The sequence below is a fragment of the Tauraco erythrolophus genome, chromosome 4, assembly GCF_009769465.1.
Source record: "Tauraco erythrolophus isolate bTauEry1 chromosome 4, bTauEry1.pri, whole genome shotgun sequence".
Taxonomy (NCBI): domain Eukaryota; kingdom Metazoa; phylum Chordata; class Aves; order Musophagiformes; family Musophagidae; genus Tauraco; species Tauraco erythrolophus.
The window spans coordinates 68935686-68959058 of NC_141468.1; the positions used below are offsets into that span (position 1 = coordinate 68935686).

The following is a 23373-nucleotide window of genomic DNA, read 5'->3' on the forward strand; positions in this document are numbered from 1 at the left end:
CTGCCCGGCCCGGCCCGGCCCCAGGCGGCCGCAGCGGGCGGGGCGGGGCGGGGGCGGGGGCGGGGGCGCGGGCCGTGCTTGGCACCTGCGCGGCGTGCGGAGCAGAGCCCGGGGCGGTGCTGGGCGCGGCGCAGCCCGTCCCGGCCCTTCCCTCGACGGCTGAGCCCCGGCGCTGGGCGGCTGCAGCGGCTCAACAGGTTATTGTTGCGGAGCGGCGCGGCGCCCGGCTGTGCCCATGGCCGGCCGCGGCCCCTCCGCCGAGCAGGGCTACATCCGCACCGTGCTGGGCCAGCAGATCCTGGGGGAGCTGGACAGCTCCAGCCTGGCGCTGCCCTCCGAGGCCAGGCTCAAACTCTCGGGCGGCCGGGCCGGGGAGGAGAAGGCGCTGCGGATCCACCAGCAGGTCCAGCAGACGCTGGCCAGGAAGAGCCGGGGCTTGCTGCACAACGGTGAGTGCTCGCCCCGGCCCCGGCCCCGGCCCCGCGCCGCCCGGTGCTGTCTGGTGGCTGTTGGTGGCGGGGGGAGCACGGGAAGGGGCTCCGGGGCGGTGGCCCCAGGGTGGGACCCGAGCTGGCCCCGGGCGGCCGCAGCCCCGGGAGGTGCGGGGCCGCTCGGGGCAGCCGCGGTACCGGTCATTGGCCTTCGCCAGGTTTGACGGAAAATCGTGGCTCTGTCTCGTCTTCTCTCTCTTTTTTCTCACCCAAGTGAGTCAGAAGTTTCTCCCTCCCGACCGCCATAGCTCGGGTGAGCGGCGGGGGCTGCTCTCGGTTCGCTGCGGCCCGGGGGAAGAATCGAGCCGAAATTCTCTGAATCCAGCAACCACTTACTGGGCTTATTTTAATACCTTAGCTTTACCCCCCAACACTTTTTGCGAAATAAAGTGGGAAGAAATGTAGGAAATGTCTTTCCTTGTTTCATCTGGAAATAAAAAGAAAAATTAACTAAAAGGAGTTTTGGAAAAGTAACTCTAGGAAAGGCATGAGTGGGAAACATGGAACAATAATGCTACCAGACCTGTACGTACCTCGTTCTTTAACGTGCACGATACAAATCCAAGTCAATCAGTCCTTACCTCTAAGATCTTATAGCCAGAAGGCCAGACCCGTCAGTGAGGTCTGCACAGTCGCGCCTTTTGCCCCAACCAGGGTCCGACTGCGGCATCTGCACCCACAGGGTGACTTCGTCTGGTGCAGAGTTAAAGGCAAGCTGCTTGAGGGGCTTAGTCTTAACTACTAATGGCAAAGAGAGGTGTTGTTTTCAAAGTAAGTAAGTAAATAAATAAAAAGCAACCCTTACCATAAAAACTTTGATCCTGTTTTTAAATAGAACAATAAGACTGATTTACAGGTTATATACCCTGTTACTCGGTTGTCATTAAAGAAGCTGTCACCTTCCATTTGCAAAATACTGTGAGCCAAAAGTCTTTAAATTTATAACTATACTTCACTCATCTGTCTTGTCAGGCAGAGGAATGTTTCTTTGTACTTCATCTGGCTTCCATCTAAAAAACCCCTCATGTTGAAAATGCATATGATGCAGACATGGACATACTCCGCTTGGAAAAATTATGTACACACATTGCATAAACAGGTATACACAGCTGTGCAATGTGCAGCTACACGTGCAAGTCCTTAGCCTGGCAGCTCTCACTTAAATAAGATTTCTAAACACTTTTAAAGTAACTTCATTTCTCTTCAGGAAAAGCTTTTTAAGCAATAGTTAACAAATGAGATGGTGTCATGAAACTCAGATCATGTCCCTCAACCATGCATACAACACTATGAAGACAAAATTCTCATCCTTCTAACTCATCTTAACTTCTCTGGAATGTGTTAACAGACGTGGTATATTTGGGGATAGTTGTCTTGGTTCGCTTTGTTTTTCTAAAGGTCAAGTATTTGAGCTCTTTGTATTTCTGAGACACCAAAACTTTTAGGCTTCAGGATCAGGAGTGGCAAATGCCGTGTCTGATACATGTGTTGTTCATGCATAAAGTGAACTTCTCTTCTTTCAAATGTATTCTTGTGCCCAGCTCACCCTGCATTCTTTTAGTCCCACTGCAAAACTCAGAAAAAATAAATGGAACGGAAATGTGTTTTATGTATTTATACATGTGTGTATATATATATATGCAAGATATGCATGTATAATATATGCATATGACTATCTATCTATCTATCTATCTCTCAAATATCTGTTAATCAAATGTCTGTCATGTATTTAACATATTGACTTTCCTGGAAAATATACGTATATATATGTGTGTATCCCAATGCACTTTCTTCATAAACTTGCTCAAAATTTGACTATGCTTTGAGAAATATTTGAATTTTTATACGTGAGTTACTTTTAAAAAATATTCAGTATTTTACATGCAAAAAACACCCACTTTCTCTGAATTATAACAGTTTTCTAGATACATTCACCAAGGGTCCCATATTGTTTGCAGTTGCAGGGAAGACTATACAAAGATTTAGAAGGAGCAGGAGCAGGCTCCTGTGATATAACTGTCCTATCTGTAGGAAAATTTCAGACCCTGTTCAGCACATACCTAACCAGAGTATTCACATACATGCCTAAAGTTAGCCAAGCACATAACCACTGGATATGAAAACTTGGTGCTAGTAAAGGTCTTACCCAGTATTACCTGTGCACACTCATTTTCTATTGACTGTACTGGCAACTTTGAAGCTGCAAGAAGTACTCTGTCAGGCAGCGTAATTTCTTCTTAAAGTTTCAAATTAAAAGTGTTTGCTTAGCCTTCAGCATTACCTTTAAATGGAAAAACATCTTTTTGCCTCTGAGTCCCATATTGTTTACTGTTTTATGCTGCTTTCCCCTCTTTTTGAAGGTGTCTTTCTTCTTTTTTGTAATAGAAATTCAGGTCATCCTCAGATTTGAGGATTCCACCAGCTGCCAGCTCACGGAAGTCATGTACTGCCTCAACTCCTTTCAAGACTTTGTCAAATGTTGTTAATAATTTTTCAAGCAGTAGTTTAAAAACAGCTGCAACTTCTCCAGTTCATCAGTTGCTGAACCTTTATGAATTATAGATTACACTGCCCTGAAACATTTTGAACAACTAAATTTGAAACAAAATATCAAATTTCCGAATGCAATTTAAAGGTGGAAAGGGAATGGAGGATAGTTCAGCCTTATCAAAGAAAAATGCCTTTCAGAATCATATACCTTAATGACTGGTGTTTTTCAGATCACATATAACACAACAGTTTTGATTAGTTTATGTACACTTTAGGAACCTATTAAATTTTATTCTGTTTTATGAGTTCAGTTGCTCTGATCTTGCTCTGTTTGAATTTTGATTGGCTTTTTGAAATCGTTTGTGGTATTTCTGTTTCTTTAGTATAATCCTTGGACTAAAGTCTGCTTTCCTGTACATTCTTATCAGTTCCACTGTAGAAAATGACAACAGAACTGGGTAATATATCATACAAAACCAAACAACCTGATGAACTGCTGTCTGTATAGAGATTCTTTTTCTAACACAAGATTTTATAAACACAGTTATGTTTATAAAAAACAATTAAAAGTTGTCTGATTTCCAAATCAACAGCATCAGATTCAAGACGATTACAATCAGAGCCTTATTTATTCTTCACATTTCTTCATTTCTAAAATTCTTAGCAGTATGTTTTGTTAAACTTGCTTTTAGGGGTTTGGGAGAGTTTCTATCCTCAGCCTTCTATTTTGCAGAATTCTGACTATGTTAACTGTTTCGTAGTGAATTTCTATTTATATCTTTGTGGGAAAAGGAAGTAAAAAAAAAAAATCCTTGTTGATGACTTCCACTTTTTGTTGGTTTCATTAAATTCTTTACCTCAGCTTTCTGAGCCAGAAGAAATCTTTTTCTTAAATTTGAGCAATTGTGTAAATTAACTGACCAGTACAAAGTAAAAAAAAAAGTTAGAACTCCCTCTTTGGGACCAGGCATATACTGGCAGAGTGATGAAGGAGCATGATCAAAAAGAAAGCTCTTTGATCTCTGGATGTAGTGATTCAGTGAAGTTTTTGATATGCCATTCTTAAATGTCGCCATCTCAGTCCATCGTGAGTGTAAAAAAGGAGTATAAAAAAGGATTAAAAGATGACAGTCCAGGGACACTGTGGAGTCTCTATTGAGGGTATAACCACCCACCTGCCCTGAGCAAGAGTGGGCAGTGGGTGCTCAGCAGGGGAGCATGCAGGGTGCTTGAAAATATCGCAGTCCTTAATAGACTTGTGTGTACAGGGTACAGCTACACTGATGCCTGCAGTGGGGGGTTTAAACCCAAAATGTGGCTTTCATGGTAACCGTTCAAATACAAAAGCTCTGAAAAAGACTCACAACTGAGAGTTAACAGTGTACATGATTTAAGGGGAATTTGATACACCTGACTTCTTAACAAAGGATAATTGTCTTTTTCATGTATCATGTATCTTAGTGATGTCTCTTGTCGTTATTTTTGAAAGCTAAGCAAACAGGAGATGGATCTATCTATAGCCATAGGCAGTGATTGCTGGGGAGGAACTTCCAAGGCCTTTGGAGATGTTGGACCTGTCACGTCCAGGGGAGCAAAGAGGACTCGAGAGGAGCCTCTCTGGAGACAGATGGGATTTTTTCATCAGTTATCTGTACAGACTCCCTCCTGATAGTGTAATTATTTTGTCAGATCTCAAGATTTTTTTGTTATCTGTTGCGATACTCGATTTTTGTACAGCTTTTATTTTAGGTGTAGAGAAGAGCGAGGGAGATTAGTTTTCCTCCTCCTCAGTTGCATGCAAAGCACTCCTGAGCTGCTTTAGTTCATACTGACAGGGTAGAGGGGAGACTATGATAAACGGTTCCACTCAGTTGCCCACACATGGATGTCTGCTGCTGGTTGAGATGCCTGAGTTTTCCAAAATATCCTCATGGGTTGACAGACATAACACAGGGCCTGTAGGAAACCCATCCTTTTATTGACTGGCTGCTGGAAATAAAGTGTGGTATCCTATGGCCTCTTCAAGTAGTATTTGTGCCCTGCGGATGAGTAACTAAATCATGTGCATACTTTCTAAAGAGAGAGTTTTTGTGATACTTAAAACACTGAGGCTCACAGTTAGAACGTATTAATCCTAACAGTAAATTAACCCATAATATAATTTAAAAAAAAAATCAGTCATGGCTGAGCAAATCTGAAAGATGTGAAAAACATGTAGGTTTTTGTAGTACGGTGAAAATAAGCTGAAGAAAGCCTCACTGACAGAGGCAAGTTTTGATCAGATGATCACCTATTCTGCATCTCATAACTATTGGAAGGACACAACATTTTAGTTACCACTTTTTCCTTTAACACGCTGGTTTTTGGCACAAGTGAACAGCAGACAGTAAAAAGACATACACTTTATGTCTACCTAATAAATCTATGGTAAAATGCTGGTAAAATTTACTTACGTGGTAAAAACAAGCAAAAGATACTGTAAATGCAAAGTGAAATTCCGTAAGCAAACATATACTGTGTTTATCTCTGAAAAAGAAAAATGTTTACTGACGGATAGTTTCACAGGGAGACTGAAGGTTGAAAAAAGAGGACTATTTGAAGATAGTCAAATTGAGTGTTGCAATTTCTGATTGACTGTATTTTGCTTTTGCAGAGAGAGAACTGTTAGATATGTAGTTTATCCTCAACTAGTTAATGGATAGCCTTGTTATTTTTTATCCTTTTTTCTTTAATTTTTTTAGTAAAGACAGGGAGTTTAGAGTCAACTTAAAAGATGCACTAATTAATTGCTGAAAGGATCTTTATGCCCTAAGTAGATAAATAAATAAGAATAATTTCTTACTAAGTAGAATAAAGTAAACTGGACAAAAATTACTAACTATAAAGAAACAGAAATGTATATGTACATGGATTTAAAGACTTGTTATATGAAAGTAGTTTGATATGCAGCAATGAATAAAGTGAATCTTTAAAAAGCAGGCACAGGTGATAGGCTAAGATGGAGTCTTATTGGGCACCTGAAATAGTACATTGATATGGGAATTATATGACCCAAATGAGAGATTTATATGAATTTGTAGATTTTAGATGTTGGTTAACATTGGCAGGATTTTTTTGCAGTATAAAATAACATTTTCGTGTTGCTGCTTTCTCATGTACTTGGGTAACCCTTGGTCTATGGTAACTTTGTAATGTCACAAAAGAATTATTACAATCCAAATCATGAGTTTGACCAAGCTGCATCATTCCACTCTCATGACGCAAAGTTACCGTGAATGTGTCTTAACAAATCAGCTAATACATGTTTAACGCTGTCTCACATGGCGAAAATGAAAGAATTGGAAAGTATGGTTAAATAAGCAAAATAACTGCAAAGCAGGATTGAATTAGGTTTCAAATTATTGCAGTCTGGCAATATATTGTATGGTATTATATTATGTTATATATAAATTTGGACTTATCCAGGTAGCTACATGCTACTGAGAATCATTCATAAATTATTCTTGTTACACGAGTCTCTTATTTTCATTTTTGTCAAGCCCTTTACTAACTGCAGACACTAAGGATGGAGGATACAGGAGTACTGAAGTTCCTAGGGATGCCCAATGCACCTAATGAAGCCTGGAGTCTAACTGCACAAACTGAAAGCCTCAGCTATTTAGCACACATATGCTATGTGCTTCAAAAGTCCTGGCAGGCACTTGCCTGCATCTTTTTGGCAGCTGGATTCCCATGGGCATATGACTCCTACTATTTTTACAAGTGGAGACTTCGTCAGTTTGAACAAGTTTATGATTGGTTCTTTAGGTTTGTTTTCTATATTATCTCAGGTAATACCTGCTGTTTTGAAAATTCATGGCCAATAACTTCTTTATTGACCACTGTTAACTGATCAGCCTAAACTTCTGCAGCACACGCTGGCCCCATTTATGACTGATTTGAGGTATATCTTGCTTTCAACTTCTGCTTCACCTCTTTAAACCTGTCTGTGTTATAACCTGTGTTATTTATATTCCTATATGCAGATTCTCATAGTGAACAATTATTTCAGCAGTATCTGTTGCTTTAAAAAAATTAATAGAAGCACTTTTTCTTTCAAAATTCATTGTATCAGTGAAAGACAAGCAGCCTGAAGTTTTTGGTTGCTTGCTTGGTTGGTTGGTTTTAATTAAAAAAAAATGCAGTTTTAATGAAAGAAAGAATCACAACGCATTGTTCTGTTTTCAAAGCTGGATCATGGAAAAAAAGAATAAGAGCAGATACACTGTGGATCTTATACATTATTTGTGTGATTAGTGAACCTTTCAGGTGCAGATTTGAAGTGTCATTAAACAACCCTACTTTACAGGATCATGCCATGATCCTCCATAAGCGATGGAATTTGTTTGTGGACTCTGTGCTCTTTGGGTGGAGCACTGAGAAGATTAGTGAAGCATTACTTGCTCCAATATCTTATCATTAAACTAGCACCTAAGGGAGAAGAAACATCAGCAGTTGAGGTAGATAACTATGAAATAAACAGTCTGTATTCAGTGTATGGTATTTATTTACAGTGGTACATTGTGAAAATTGCATCTCTAGGGTGCACAGTGACAGAGCTATACACATCAACCCATGTTTCTCATCTACAATGTACAGCTGCAGTATTTTAATTTCTTGCGCATTGTGCATGTTATAGTCAGCCTCTAATGTAAACCATGCATATATATTCAAAGTGGTTACAGTGGAAAATAAGCTGTTCAGTGATACCATTTCTTAGTACTTAATAATCTGTCATTATCTGGGATATTTAAAATATCAGCTTGCTATGTTAAAGCTGTTTTCATTAAATAGCTATGTGAACAACAAGACTTCTAAAAGTTAAAAATATGTCTTAAGTAAAATAAATAGGAAACTGAAAAAAATGGCTTGTGTGCTCTGAAAGCTTTGCTTAGCTGTGTTTTGAATGTGATACAATGAATGCAAACCTCCTTCTGTCATTTACCTGTCTGATTTTCAGCTTATTTATATTAATGACCATGCAGACTGGGACATTTCCCTAGTACTGTAGATCATCCTTTATAACAATATCACGTGTTGTTAAAATCTTACTAATATTAGTCTTTGGTTACAGGCAGTTTGCACCGTGCAGCCAGTGTCCCAGAGCGTGTCTATAACATGGGGATTACTGAAGATGATTTTGCACCAAGAACTCCCTATGGTTTCTCATATTACCAGTCAAACCAGGTGAGGAAAAGAAGACAACAAATAGAAATATATATAATATAACATGCATAATTTATCCATTTTGTTACCACAAATAATAGCATGTAGATGGTGTTTCAAGGTTTGCTTGCTCGCTTGTTTGCTTTTTAAAGCCTGATTTCTAGAAAAGGAGGTTTTTACAACTGAGATCTGTTAACATTTTTCCCTGTTCTGGTGACTTCTGAGCCCAATAGCTAAATTCAACTCAGTGGTACAGATGGGCTTTCTGCAATCCTGTTGGTTTTGTGAGGTTTGGCATCAGAGCAGAAAATGAAAAACCCTATTAACGCTCCACTAAGACAAAGACTGTGACAAGTCAGGTCTTTCTCCGTCCCACCAGGCAGCAGGTCAGTCAGCACATCGGCAGCTCAAAGTGGCTGGAGACCACACTGCCACCTACCCAGATAAACAGATGGAGGTCCGCAGAGGAAGTCCAGTAGTCCTGTGGGGTAAAAAATGACGTGGGTAGGAGCTGGGAATGCGATGAAAGAGGTTAGGGAATTAAGCATCCAAAACCACAGCAAAACAGATTACTTTAGTCTCATGATGATGGGTGGAGTGTTCCTTATCATTTAAAATAATCCTGTTGTAACCTGTTTTAGTGTTACAATAATTTCAGCAGCACAGTCCTTCCAATACAATGGTGTTTCAAAACGTTCAAAATATCTAATCATAAATTCACTTGCTATTTTGACCATCTTTTCTTGGGTTCATGGCCTGAATGCTAAGATAAATAATTGGTTTTCTGCAAGGTTTGTGACACAGCTTATAACCAGTATGAATCTATTTGAGGGAGCAACCATATGACTTGGAAGTCAACACATCGCTCAGTAGCAATGCTGTTGAGTTATCAATATTAGTAAGATGAAATAATTCGGCTTGGGAACAGAAATATTTATTTAATAAATAGCTGTATACATGAGGCCGATTCTTTCTTAATCTTAGCTTCCTCAAGAATGGCTTATTCTCATTAAAGAAATAGCCCAGCTTCTGGCCAATTAATGAAGCGGCTCTGGCTCTGTATGAGTAGAGTTAGAACCATTTACTTAAATACATCTCCTTCTCTGTCCTCCTATCCTCTGTTCTCACCTGTCATCCAATCCATAATATTTGATGTGTATCTCTTCTTTCTAGAAGAGAGCAACAAGAGGAAAACTGGAGGTAACATAGGAACCACAAGAAAATGCTACAGTTTTCCAGGCAGGGGGGTTGGAGAATTAAAAAAAAAACAGAGAGAGAGACTATTTGTCGTATGTGAAATCCAGAAAAAGCCACAAGGTCTAGTATTTCACAAAAGCATTAATTTCCTTATACCCAAACAAAAGATAAAGATATCCTTGCATAGCTTCTGTAGAATAAACAGATATATCCAATGATCCTTGCCTCAGTCTACTAGATTCAGCAACTTTTACTCCTTTTGTGAGTCGATTACCACCCTCAGTAACTGCTCAATAGTGAAATTAAGGGATTTCACTCTGGCCACTGTCTGCTAAGTACTGTCCCTTCAGTTAGTAACTTGTGTCAGCTTCTCAGTTTACCTTGAAAAATGTCTTTTAATATTACAAAACTTTAATACAACATGGAAATAGAATATATATGGGGCTTTGATTTATGGCTGGATGACACAATGCTTACTGATTTTTAAAAAATTGGGCCATAACTCCTTTATTTCAAGGCCAGATAGTTACCCAAGTTGATTTAGTTCTAGGAGGTCTTGAATAGAGTATGATGTCCAATTTAGAGCACAAGAAAAAGGCAGAAAAATCAGAGGCCCCAAATGACATCTAAACACTAAGAATCTTGAAGACACATCCTACAAAGAAAGGTTGAAGGAAGTGTGTTTGTTGAGTTTAGAAAAGAGAAACTTATAAAATAAGATGATGATCCATTACTGTCCGTGCCCATTAGGGACAGGAAAAGAAAAATCATCTTAAATTGCAACTGTAGAATTAGAGAAACCATTGAGGTGGTGAAACGGTCATTTTGGTTTCCTTGGAATGTTATGTGGTCTCCTTCATTTTTAAGAGGTTAGACAAACAGGGAAGGGACTATCTCTTTTTACTAGATCCTACCACGAAGTGAATAGGAAGGCTAAATAAATTATATTAATAAGGTTAATAGCAATGTGCAGACACTTCAGTATAATATGTTAATATCTGATTGATTAATTTTCTTCTGTCTATTGGACAGCCTTGAATTTAATTTTAGTAGCAGATGTGGGTGTTAATCCCCAAGGAGTTTCAAACTGAAACTAAAATCTCTTAATAAGCAGACTGTTCACTACCAGGCGTAATTAACTTATGCACCTATTTTGTATTAATGACAGAAGTCTAGATGCTTAGAATTTGTCTCCTAATGTTTAGACAGTACTTCTTCCTGCCTTTATTAGGCAGATACAAACAAGTGTTGCAGAATCCCATTTAATACACAATTTTGGTGATGTTTGTATTTTGTTTTCTGATTCTGGTAGCAGACCTTAGAAATTTTATTCTAAGGTCTATTTATTTTTTTATAATTTTACTTTTTTGGTTTGGTTTCTTTGATATTAATCCTAAACGTTGTGATCTCACCACGACTCCTGCTCTTTTATGCACCCTTGAACAGGTGGCCTCACCGTCCTCTTATACAAATGGCTGGGGGACTAGGATGAGTTACAAGGCCATGGAAGAGAGAGCTCAAAGACAGCCTCTGAAGAGACTAGAGGTTTCACCCCAACAAGGTCCTGAAAGATTGGCTTATGTGTCCAATGATTTTCACTATGACAGAGGCATTTCACCTGGATTCTCCATGAGGCATGGAGATAGCAGGAGATCCAGTGGAACCGTCCCACCAAGATACGCTCGATCTGAGATTGTTGGTTACACTCTTCGTGATTCAGTGAACAGGGGACGCTCTTTTAAGAGACACTCCCACATGGGGGCTATTAATGATGTCATCCTTGATGGAGTCTACCCCAGCCCCACTGTACCTCTGTACCATCAAGCAGGCAACAGTCGCAGTATGACCAACCTTTTGGAGAAAGAGAACTACCTGACCTCTGCGATGGGACAAGTGAGATCACCAATTGCTTCCCGTTTGGGGTCTCAAAACAGGCAATCTTTAAGGTCCAGCTGGTACCAAACTACTCTCAGAAGCACACAAACCAGGAGGGAAGCTTCCCAGCCAGCTTCAGTAACCAGTGTCACTGCAGAAACAGATGGGAAGAGGATGCCATTGACAGCTGCTATGGCAGCAGCAGGGAGAAATGGTTTCCTGCAGGGCGAACAAGTCACCGTCAATGGATCTCAGCTAGGGTAAGCACAATGCAGGACTTACTTTGGTTCTGAGGTGTCACAGCTGAAAGGAATCTGTTTGTTTAAAAAGAAAAAGTAAACTGACGGCTTATGGTTCAGCAGCCAACACAGTGTATGAAATGTCAGTGCAGAAGATGCAGAAAGTAGATTTGCTTTTAAAAAACCACTTCCAGTGCAACAGAGGAAAGGGAGAAAAAGTGTATGTGTATGTACACACTGCAGGGTCCACACCTCCTGCTCAGGTTTTGGATTCCCTTTTGCCAAGTGTTAATCAATTTTATAAGGAGAGATGAAGTAGTCATTGAGTACTTTACAACCTGAGTCACAAGACACAGTGATGTATTGACAAATTTTGTGTTCTTAAGAAACCGGATGATTTCAGCACTGGTTCTCACGAGAATAGGTCAGAAATCCACCAGTGAAGCAGCTTTTGGCAAATTGACAATTTCCAGTGAGAAATCCTTCATGGTTTCAAGAAAACTTTTTAGTTTTGACAAACTTCATAAATTTCTCTTAGCTCTGTAGCACCATCCATCCCTAGAACAAATATAAACTACTCTGAATCTCAGAACCCCAGAGTTTCTCGCTACCATGAGGTCCTACATGCTCTGAGAATGCTGTCTTAATTTGAAGCCCTGTTAGCTCTATGGCAGTAATTCCCAAAGCTGCCCCCAGACTTCAGGAAAATTGTTTAAAATCTTAGAAGCATTCTTTTTTATTCCAAAATTACTTCCCCCGCTCTGCCTTCCCCGAAATTCATTTCCAGAGAAGATTTCAGAGTCTGAAATAGGTTCCACTTTAAAAAGAGAAAATTTATCAGCTCTGAAATTCCTCTCAGGAATAAATATTTTTTTCATTTTAGAATAATTCTGAACGTTTCCAGAGCTCTTAAGGTTCAATGGACAGTACAAACCACTTGGTAAACAGGATATGGTTACTTGCACTGTTTACAGTGGTTTCTGTTGTTGTTTCATAATCCAAATAAGATTCCAAGGTTTCTTATGCAAGTTAATCATGGTGTAATTTATAACAGTGTTATTAAGAAATGTGTCTTTTTCCATAACTGTGCAGCTGTTAAGTTCAGGCCACCTTTCTTCTTTTTTCTGAATTTGCTGCTGTATGAGATGAGGCATCATCTGATGTCACTGAAGTCCAGGTGGAAGATTTGTGACTTAATGGAAATCTTTTCAACAATTTAATTCCTTAAATGCCAGGTTTTAAGCTCTTTTTTTTTTTTTTTTTCTGGAAATTACAGAGGAAAACAATTGGAAGTGCTCTGAAATCTTCTAAAGTTCCTTTTGCAGATGTTTACGGATCTAATTTATCTTAGTCCTGATTTTTTAATTTACTTGTACATATCTTGCTTAGATTTTCAAATATCCTAGGTTCTACTTTAGTTTCATAGCTCGGTTTTTGGGGGAGTGAGGGGCTCTTTATTCTACCCAAAGTTTTTTAAAGTCTCTAAAATAAATCAGTGAAGAGGATGGTGAAAAGCAGCATGTAAGATACAATTCCACTAGAGACTCACACCACTAAGGTCTTAAATGATGAGGAAGAGACTATAGCCATTTTAGCTGACTGAAGTCAGGATTTGTTACATATGCTTGTGTACTAACATGTGTGTGATATTCACATACATTATTATTGTTTTCAAACGTCTAAAATACAGATTGAATAACTCCCCTTGTAATTCCTGACACTGGAAGGGCTTGATGCAGAAGTCCTGTTTTGGTTGTATTACGTTCTGATCATCCACATTTAGCTACTGCACAGTTTAATGTAGAATTGAGTATTTAAAACATAACAGGTGACATTTTGCTTTGGGGTATACACTGCAGTCAAACCAGAGGTATTTCACTTCAGTCTGTCGTTCCACCAGCAGTACAATAATTTCTTCTGATGAGGCTTTTCAATTTAAGCAATTAGTAGAGACTCACATTTCTTGTCATTTCCTATTCTCTTTGATTTTAAGTTTTCATTATCTGATATATTGCTCCCTTACCTGTTGCTCCCTTTAATAATGGAAGGGAGGAAAAAAGATAAGCCTGTTTTCTGAGTAATTTGATTTTTCCATAAATTCGTACTGTTTTATGTAAATAAAAATTTAGGTCTTTCTGAGCTTAATTAAGAGGATGTAAAATAGTTGTGTAAGGTTAAAGAGAAGTAGTGGACTAACTGTGTATAGTATTTGATAAGTATATAAAAGTATATAGAAGCATTTTCAAACTTTCTGTAGAAGAATTAGCTCATGCTATGAAATTAAAGTAGAAAAATCAGAGTATAGAGATGCTATCTCTGTACCTTCTGGTAAAGTGAAGCAGCTAAAAGCATCTGCCTATCAAGGGCTTAGGAGAGAGAGGCTCAACTTGAAGCTGTCTGAGAAGCAGCTGCTTAAAGAATCTGAATTCTAACCATGCTGAGAGCTGTCACAAAAGGAGTGGACAGCACAGTGTGTGTATCTCAAAAATGTTACATTCTGGCAGTTAAGGTGAAGTCAGAACTTGTCAAATCATTGTTCTGTTTAACAACCATTGCCTGAATGTCCATTCGTTTGTTGTCGTTGCACATGCTAACCAGCCACATGGCTGCTAAGTTTGCCTGTGAATATTTTGAGGGTAGGATGGAATCATTGTGTGGAATTAATTTTGACAAAAGTTAAGAGTGCTGTCACTTTATGAACCATTAAGGGTCAAAGATTGTATTGCATCCTTTATTACTGTCAGATAAAACATTAGTGAATGTTCTTTTTATCCAGTGTGGAGCAATCCCAGTATGGCTGTGCACAACAGGAGAGAAAGATTTTGACTACTGCACATGAAGGAGAGTATCAGCCCTGAAGGGATAACTCTGGTGATCTGATTAATGCAGATCTACACACCCAGCACTTAAATTTGGTCTCTGGGTGTACAGGCATTTAATTCAGCCTGGCAGCGACTGCTGATGCACCTTTACTACTCTGGGACATCCTTGGTAGCCTGAGGCTGAGTGCCCATGTAGATTCTCGGATGTCCTGTGAGGGATCAGCTCATACAGCAGTCTTGACCTTGGAAAGTGCATGGATAGAGTCTTTCTCTGCTGTTAGCCTAGTCACTGAAATGTCTCACAATTTACTACATTGGAGATGTCTGCCACTCTATAGAAGGTGACTCAACTTGGTCAAAAGGCTCCAAAGTTATTGCAGTGACTAACAGGCAGGTAATCATGCTCACATGTGCATATTTATAACATGGTCACAAAACCCTTGTTGATTTAAGAAACCAGACTAAAACCCAAGCTTGAAAAGCCTGTTTTTCTGTTCCACTTAGAAGAGAGGAAGAAGAAGAAATATGATCTGGCTTTTTTCCATTGCTCATTGTTCAAGATTTTTAAGTAGGTTTCTGATCGGTACATCTGACTTGCAACTTAAGAGTAACTTAGTAGCTACTTTGTTTTAAATCTGGGCTGAAGTAAACTGATGGAAGCAGTAGATGTTGCCAGACCAGAGCCAAGGGCACTAGAGATACTAACCATAGTTCTGTCTAATTTCACTTTGATTTTATCTCTCCATTGACATCCTCAACACGCAGTCCCCTTCATTTCATCTTTGTCTTGCACAAGCATGCCTCAGCACCCATAGATGCAGTGTATTTGCTCAAGATAGTAGCTCAGAGGAGGGGAGAAGACAAGAAATAACACGATCTGTACCAAAGGGGAATAATAAAGGCAAGTGGAAACCTCAGGGTACGAGAGTATAATTTCATTTGCAACAGGTGTATCAAAATTGTTCTTCATTTGTTCACCGTCTTGGCAGCCATACTAAGTGTCTTTTGCCTTAGCAAAAGCAAGCAGCAGATGTTGATTTACAGTGGCATCTGGTTCTACAAAATTATTTGATTTAAAAAAAAAAAAAAAGAGAATACTCACGTTTTTTTTTCCACTTTTCCCCTCCATTTTTTTTCTCTAGGTGGAGAGTATTTAAACAAAAAGTAAATAAAAAAGCTAGGGAACATAACCACCTGTCCCAGAGTTAATGAACCTGATTGTGCCATGAATTGTTTTATGTTCCATTTACTGAGGAAAAAATGGGCCTTTACAATTAGTTATATGTTTCTCTAACACAATTATCATTCAAGCAAACATACTGGAAGTTGAGAGGAAAACAGCCACACCTATTTTTAATCCTACCACAGGCTATGTATATACTGGATTTTATTTTGTCCCACCTGAAAAAAAGCTTTGCTCGTCTATTTCAAACTAGGACAACTTTGATAAGCTTGAAAAAAGCAGGCACTGAGCCCTACATATATGTAGTCTGGGAACTGAGAAGCTGAAGAAAGGCATGAAAACAAATAGAAAAAAGCAATCATCACATTACTGGGAAAAACATCAAGGTATCTTCATGATCAGTAAAAGATACTCCAATTTGGTTACGGCCTTCTTTGAATCTTAGTCCTTCATCCACTGATGTTTCCATTTTGTTTTTATAATTTGAAACGTGACTTGCTTTGCCCAGAACCTATCATTGTTGCAACACTTCCATTTATTATTTTCGCTTCTCTCTTAATATTAGTATCTCTTAAAGCTTTTGTAATATTTTCTGCTACTGAAAACGGAAAAATTTTCTAAGAAAATCTAAAGTTACTTGGAAAATCCTGGTATTACAAGAAAATTCACAGGCTAAAAGATGATTTTTCTGCAGTCTTGCTTCACTATATTTCCTCTGTCTGTTCTTTTAAGAAGCCAAGAAGGGGAAATGACTCTGGAGCGTGCAGTGAGCATACTGAGGAGTGAAAATACACAGTCCACACCTAGGATTCTTGCTGCAGTGACTTTCATACAGCACGAGTGCTTCCAGAAAGCAGATGCCAGAAGAAAAGTGAGTAATTATTTTTATGCCAGTTACAATCAGGTAGAGCAAATAACTTTATATACTGTCTGATGCTATGTGCCAACATGAAGAAAGAAAGACACTCCAAGAAACCTTGTAGGATACTGATGTTGAATATTTTCACTAAAATATGCTGATGCTTTTTGCTGCAGATTCTGCTAAATCCATGGAACGGCACTGGTCTATGCTAGAAAAAATTGGTCTTAACCATTTTGTGATAGGAAACATAGAAATGTAGGGTAAGAATTCACTTAAAGCTTATGTAATTACAGACGTTTATGACCAACTTTTAAAAATCCCATTGACTAGGATCCCACAAGCTCCTACAGGCAGTTAAAGAGCTTTACTACCCTTACCCGTTATTCCTAAAGTATAATTTAAATCTCCCTTTTGCAAACTGAGTTGATTAGTTACTGTCCTGTCTCAATGGATATGGAGAAAAGCATCTTTTTCCTGTCCCTTTTATAATGTTTTTTCACGTGTTAAGGCTGCTAAGTGTATACCCACTTAGTCTGCTCTTTTCCAGGCAAAACAAACATAGTTCTTTCATCCTTTTTGAGTAAGTCATAGAGTCTGAACTTTTTGTCAATACAATTGCTCCTGTCTCTGATTTTTGACTGGCATGCTTACACCATTCATACAGAAATATCCCAGAAAAGAAAACTCTGGGTGTACAGTGCGAAGTTATCCAAGCTTCAGGGTTTGCTAGGACTGCTCAAATGCATTCATACAGTGTATGGATTAGCCAAACTGGTAAGGGCTTGCTGAGACTGCACAAATGCATTGATACATTGTTTGGATTAACAAAATTTGTTAAGTCTCTTACAAAAGACTTGTTAAATCTCTTGCAAGTTTTTGAAAGGGCATATTAAAAATATTCTTTTCATCCTTTTCTTTAAATTTTGCTATGGAACACAATTATGGCTCTCTTGCTGAACAGTTTTGTACATTGATGTGTAAAGTCATTGTTTATTTCAACCGTTTAAAACAGATCTTAAACCTTCTTTGTTTAAATTTGCTTGGTATTATTCATATGTAATCTCAGCCTGTATTGATGTATATGCAGTCCAATTCAGTGGCAGCCAAACATCACTCAGTCTTTTGGTAGTTTTAACTTGCTTTGCAGTAGATCAAAGCTTGTTTTGGAAGGAAACACCAGTACAATTAACAGCTTTAACTTCAGTCTGAGGACAGAGCTTCAGAACTGAATATTTGGAAGTGATCTGTAATTCAAACCTCTCTCTCAGGCAGCTTCCCTAAAAAACAAGTGGTGAATGAAAAAGTTCAAATCAGAGTAGTCAGCCTGTTTTCTAGTCTATCCTACATATCCTAGCTGAGTTTTTCTGTTTGGTGCCCATCAGACTTGTTCACCTTGGCATTTTCTTGTTTCCCCTTTTTAGCCTTTCAGCCTGCATTGCTTTTTTTTTTTTGTCTCCCGATGCTTTGTTTCCTGATACTTGAAAGTCTGTGGGTCTAGTGGCTTTTCTTTTTCTTTTGAACTTGTGGTCTTACAGTATTTTGGTGAATTTTGTCTACCGACGATAATTTAAACTAACCAGTCAATAGTTTTTGTAAATCCTCCCCCTGCACATTAGGTCAAAATAGCATTACTTCTTTTATGAGAGTTATAAATCACTTAAAATTGCCAACAGAAAGTCTACATAAATGTTTTTTAAAATCAACTAGCTATGATATTGGTGTCAAAAGGGCTTATCTACTGCAATAACATAGGTTGATGTGCCTTCAGCATGCTCTATGCTCCTCTTACCTTGAGATATATATTTCTATAGTTCATTCAGCTAGCATCTAGATGATTGCTGAATGAATGTGGGGGGAATCAGGTCAGCAGCCCAGTAGCAAGAAACAGGGCCTTTTGTACAACTGAATCAGAGGAAAGGCAGGCAGGCAGTGCGGTTTGCCAGGGCATGCAGGGCAAAAGGCTTTGTTGCATTTCATTTCTTCGTGTTGCTAACACCTGTTGGTCATATTGAATTCATTTTATCATTAAACTCTGGACTACTCAAAACGGTTGTATCAGATTTCTAAGTCTTTCACATGCTGTTGACTCTACACAAGGATGAATTTGTCCACAAAACCATATGGCATTTTGAGATGCTGGAGGAATCAGCGTCCTCAATTGTACGTGAATGTAAAGTATTTTCCATAGTAAACTCATTCCTAAATGAACCAAGGCTTCCTTATGCAGCATCACAGCTCGTATGGGAATCATCATTAGCCACAATATGTAGAACTTGGAAACTATTTGTTTCTGTACAGCTGCTGTAAAATTGTATCTTCTTAATTCTTCATTCGTTCGGGGTCAAAACCCTATTTTCTAAGGAGTTAGACACTCAAGAGTAGTCTTTGTTAAATGTGGGTGGTTCATCAGTTTACTAGCTTATGATAATGATCCACATTTTGAATTTTACTAGTTTATAATTTTTCCTCAGTATGCCACAGATAAGAATTACTAAGTGTAATATATTCTTATTTAATATACTTTAAATACATGTACAGAAGTTAGAGAAAAATATTGTCTTTTCATCAGGCTGGCTACTGAGGAAAAAAAACAAACTTGACACATTAGGAACATTTTACATCCAGAAATCTCAAAGCAGTTTATAAATGTTCTGGAGTTAAATCTCAAATACCATTTCACCAACATGGAAGCTAAAATGCAGAGCAATTAAATGTCTTGTCAGAGAGTACAAATCTGCACCAAAGCTGGAAGAGATTTAGTTTCATTCTCTTACATTAATTATTAAAATACGATGCCTCCCTTAGTTGTGGATTTTGACTATGACTCATATGAAAGCCCAGGAGTTAACAGTCATGTCCAAATGGTTAATGATCTGTGCTTCGAGTCTTTCAAATAGGAGCAAATGAGAAAAGTGCCTGTGATTATTTAAAGGTTTGCTGAAGTGGAGAGTGGAGTTTGTAATTCACAATATGTAACTTTTCTCTGCTGCATTTTGTTTCCCTCACAGGTTTTCTCACTTGGTGGTATCCCCAAACTTTTACAGCTTCTTGATGTTCAGAATGAGGACGTTCAGCGGGCAGCATGTGGTGCTCTGAGAAACTTGGTGTTTGAGGACAATGACAACAAATTGGAAGTGTCTGAGCAGAAAGGGATCCCACTCTTGCTCCGCCTACTCCGACACACCAGGGATGTAGAGATGAAAAAGCAAATAACAGGTAGCATTTTCTGTGCAGTCAACCATGAAGTGCTTTGAGTAATGCACAAACTTTCCCTCTGAGGTACATGATTGTTTACTTAGGCCAATGTTTAGTGACTAAATACAAGACTGTTGTCACCAGTTCTAAGCTCTTCCCTCAGGGTGAAATTCCAAGGTCCTTACTCAAGACCAGTCTTGAAGACAGTAAGAATCATAGAATGGTTAGGATTGGAAGGGACCTTAAAAATCATCTAGTTCCAACCCCCCTGCCATGGGCAGGGACACCCTCCACTACACCAGGTTGACCAAAGCCTCATCCAACCTGACCTTGAACACTTCCAGGGATGGGGCATCCACAACTTCTCTGGGCAACCTGTTCCAGTGCCTCACCACCCTCAGAGTGAAGAATTTCTTCCTTATATCTAATCGAAATCTGCCCTCTTTCAGTTTAAAGCCATTCCCCCTTGTCCTATCACTACATGCCCTTGTAAAAAGTCCCTCTCCAGCTTTCCTGTAGGCCCCCTTTAAGTACTGGAAGGCTGCAATAAGATCATCCTGGAGCCTTCTCTTCTCCAGGCTGAACAGCCCCAACTCTCTCAGCCTGTCTTCACAGGAGAGGTGCTCCAGCCCTCAGATCATCTTCGTGGCCCTCCTCTGGACCCGCTCCAGCAGCTCCATGTCCTTCTTGTGTTGGGGACTCCAGAGCTGAATGCAGTACTCCAGGTGAGGTCTCACGAGAGCAGAGTAGAGCGGCAGAATCACCTTCTTCAACCTGCTGGCCACGCTTCTTTTGATGCAGCCCAGGATATGGTTGGCTTTCTGGGCTGCCAGCGCGCATTGCCGGCTCACGTTGAGCTTCTCATCCACCAGCACTCCCAAGTCCTTTTCCTCAGGGCTGCTCTCAATCCATTCTCCACCCAGCCTGTACTTGTGCTTGGGATTGCCCCAACCCACGTGCAGGACCTTGCACTTGGCCTTGCTGAACTTCATGAGGTTCTCACAGGCCCACCTCTCCAGCCTGTCAATGTCCCTCTGGATGGCATCTCTTCCCTCAAGCGTGTCTGCAACACCACACAACTTGGTGTCATCTACAAACTTGCTGAGGGTGCACTCGATCCCACTGTCCATGTCGCCAACAAAGATGTTAAATAGCACTGGCCCCAGTACTGACCTCTGAGGAACACCACTCGTCACTGGTCTCCACTTGGACATTGAACCGTTGACCACAACTCTTTGAGTGCAACCATCTAGCCAATTCCTTATCCACCGAGTGGTCCATCCATCTGTCAAATCCATCTTTCTCCAGTTTAGAGACAAGGATGTCATGTGGAACAGTATCAAATGCTTTGGACAAGTCCAGGTAGACGATGTCAGTTGCTCTGCCCTTATCCATCAATGCTGTAACCTCATCATAGAAGGCCACCAAATTAGTCAGGCAGGATTTGCCCCTAGTGAAGCCATGTTGGCTGTCACCAATCACCTCCTTATTTTCTATGTGCCTTAGCATAGTTGCCAGGAGAATCTCCTCCATGATCTTTCGGGCCACAGAGGTGAGACTGACTGGCCTGTAGTTCCCTGGGTCTTCTTTTTTTCCCTTTTTAAAGATGAGGGCTATATTTCCCCTTTTCCAGCCAGCAGGAACTTCACAAGACTGCCACAACTTCTCAAATATGATGGATTGTCACGAACTGTAGGTATTCTTGTCGCACTGTATTGCAACCAAGGGTCATTGCAATCACCTCATATCTCAATCAGAAGGTCTTTATCTCACTCCGAAGGTCTTTTCTGGAGAGCCTCTAACCGCTGCTCTCAAAGGGCTCACACCTCTCTAGTATCCAGGAGGGAAATGCCCCACTTCCAGGAGGGGGTGCCCCACCTTTAACCAGCCACAGGCCACGTGGCTTCCGGCTTCCCAGGGTAACTCACAGCACCTGTTTTAACGGGCCACAGGTGCTTCTCATTTAGCCCGCGCAGCAGCCAGAAGACCTCTCCGACAATGGATAGCAGCTTAGCAACTTCATCTGCCAGTTCCCTCAGGACCCGCGGATGCACCTCATCAGGTCCCATGGACTTGTCCACCTTCAGGTTCTTTAGATGGTCTTGAACCTGATCTTCATCTACAGTGGGTGGTTCTTCATTTTCCTAGAAGAGACTAGGAGCTGCAACTTCCCCTCTTAAAGCTTCTTCAGAAATTACATGAGCCTGTTAGCAGGAAGCTTAAAGTCCTAGATATTCCAGAAAAGAAAATGAGGCTTGAAATAGCAAATTCTGTAGAACCATTTTGGTCAGCAGTGATTGGAGCAGTCCTAGAGGTGCCTGGGACTGTAATTAACACCCACTGCTTACACAGCAGCTCAGCCCTCACTTTTTGACACTACACTGCTGGCGCATACTGCGAGCTCCTTGTCAAAGACTGTCCCCCAGAACTGTGAGGTGCTGTGGGTAAAAAGTGGGTGTCCTACTCCCCACAAACCCTATTGCCCCAAATTTCTACTCTGAGCTCTCTCATTCCTAGCTGTTTGCACCCAAGTCTGTCTTCTCAGATCTGTGACAAGCAGAAAGCTCTGCTGCAGCAACAGTGTGCTTCTTTTCTGTGTGCAGGGGAGAGAATTCCTGCAGGACATCCATTTGATGATCATACAGCACCATCGATGGAGTGACCTCCATTCTGGATTCAGTCTTTGCAGGGCTTATGTTCTCATCCTTTTGCAGGGCTTATGTTCTCATCCTTTTTTTTCAATGTCCTTGAAGAAAAACTGTTAAAAATGAGTAGGATCCATTGCAATTTTGAAGGAAGAGCCCTTTGGATCAGAAACCCCATATTACACCTCTTTGTACATCAGTACAGTAGAAGGAACATGGGAGGAAATGTCCACCACTTCTCACAAAGAAACCTGTGGTTACTGCCCTGTTGGCTTTACAGCAGCCAGTTAAGAAATGCCCACCACTTGGTCCCTGCACTCCAGTTTTACCGTAGTCTCTAGGAAGTCAACTGCTGTGACCTACATTCATTCTAGTTAGCATGCAAAGGAAGATCATGGAAGAAAATGTTATGAATAAATGAATGGGGATTTATTTCAAGTGATCTTTAAAGATACCAGGAACACAAGCTATTAAAAATACAGTGCTTGAAAAGACACGGAAGGTGTCAAGCAGCCCTGCCTTGAAGCAAAGACATGTTGAGACCTTCTGTAATTCTGCATTCTTTTAAGTATTTGAAATACTGGGCTCCCTAAGCTAGACAACAAAGCTTTGTATTGTTGGCTCTTTTGGCTCAGTTCTACAGCTCTGCAACATTAAAATGTTTTAAAATTTTTCACATTCATCAGATGCAGAATTGGGTCACTTAGTAACTGACTGCACAGTGTGTTGCTTCTCAGTGCTTTTACACACCAGTGAGGGAAGCAGTGAAAAAGATGGCACCGTGGCCAGAAATCTAATGCTCTTTTCTTGCTAGCAATTTCAGAATTTTTGACAAGAGCTTTGTGCAGGATAACTCGTACGGATACTGTTAATATTAGTCTTCCACTTCACCAGTGTGAAAATGAAGGGGCACCTTCTTTCTGCAATTATCACTGTCATTGAACATGAAGATTTACTACAAGACACCAACAATATATTTAAGCAATATTGAGCAGGATGTTGTAATTTGCATAAAGCAAAATATTCTCATACACTTTCATGTCGATCAGCTGCAAGGGATGGCTTTGAAAATACAGGAAAAGAGAAGTATTTGTCACTTTGTTCAAGACTAAAGACTAAATGTTCAGTTTGGAAGAACACAATGAGTCCGTTGGTGAAAATGGCACTAG

At 40.0% G+C, this 23373-nt stretch overlaps 1 protein-coding gene across 1 annotated transcript in view; it reads left to right on the top strand.

Annotated features, from left to right (window-relative positions):
• Positions 1-235: 235 nt before the first annotated feature.
• The window catches only part of PKP2 (plakophilin 2), a 46553-nt gene continuing 23415 nt past the window's right edge, over positions 236-23373 (top strand). The window contains exons 1-5 of the mRNA XM_086610392.1: positions 236-449; positions 8095-8207; positions 10830-11518; positions 16235-16373; positions 19373-19580. Of these exons, the coding sequence (XP_086466518.1) occupies positions 236-449; positions 8095-8207; positions 10830-11518; positions 16235-16373; positions 19373-19580 (1363 nt within the window). The remainder of the gene's footprint in view (positions 450-8094; positions 8208-10829; positions 11519-16234; positions 16374-19372; positions 19581-23373) is intronic.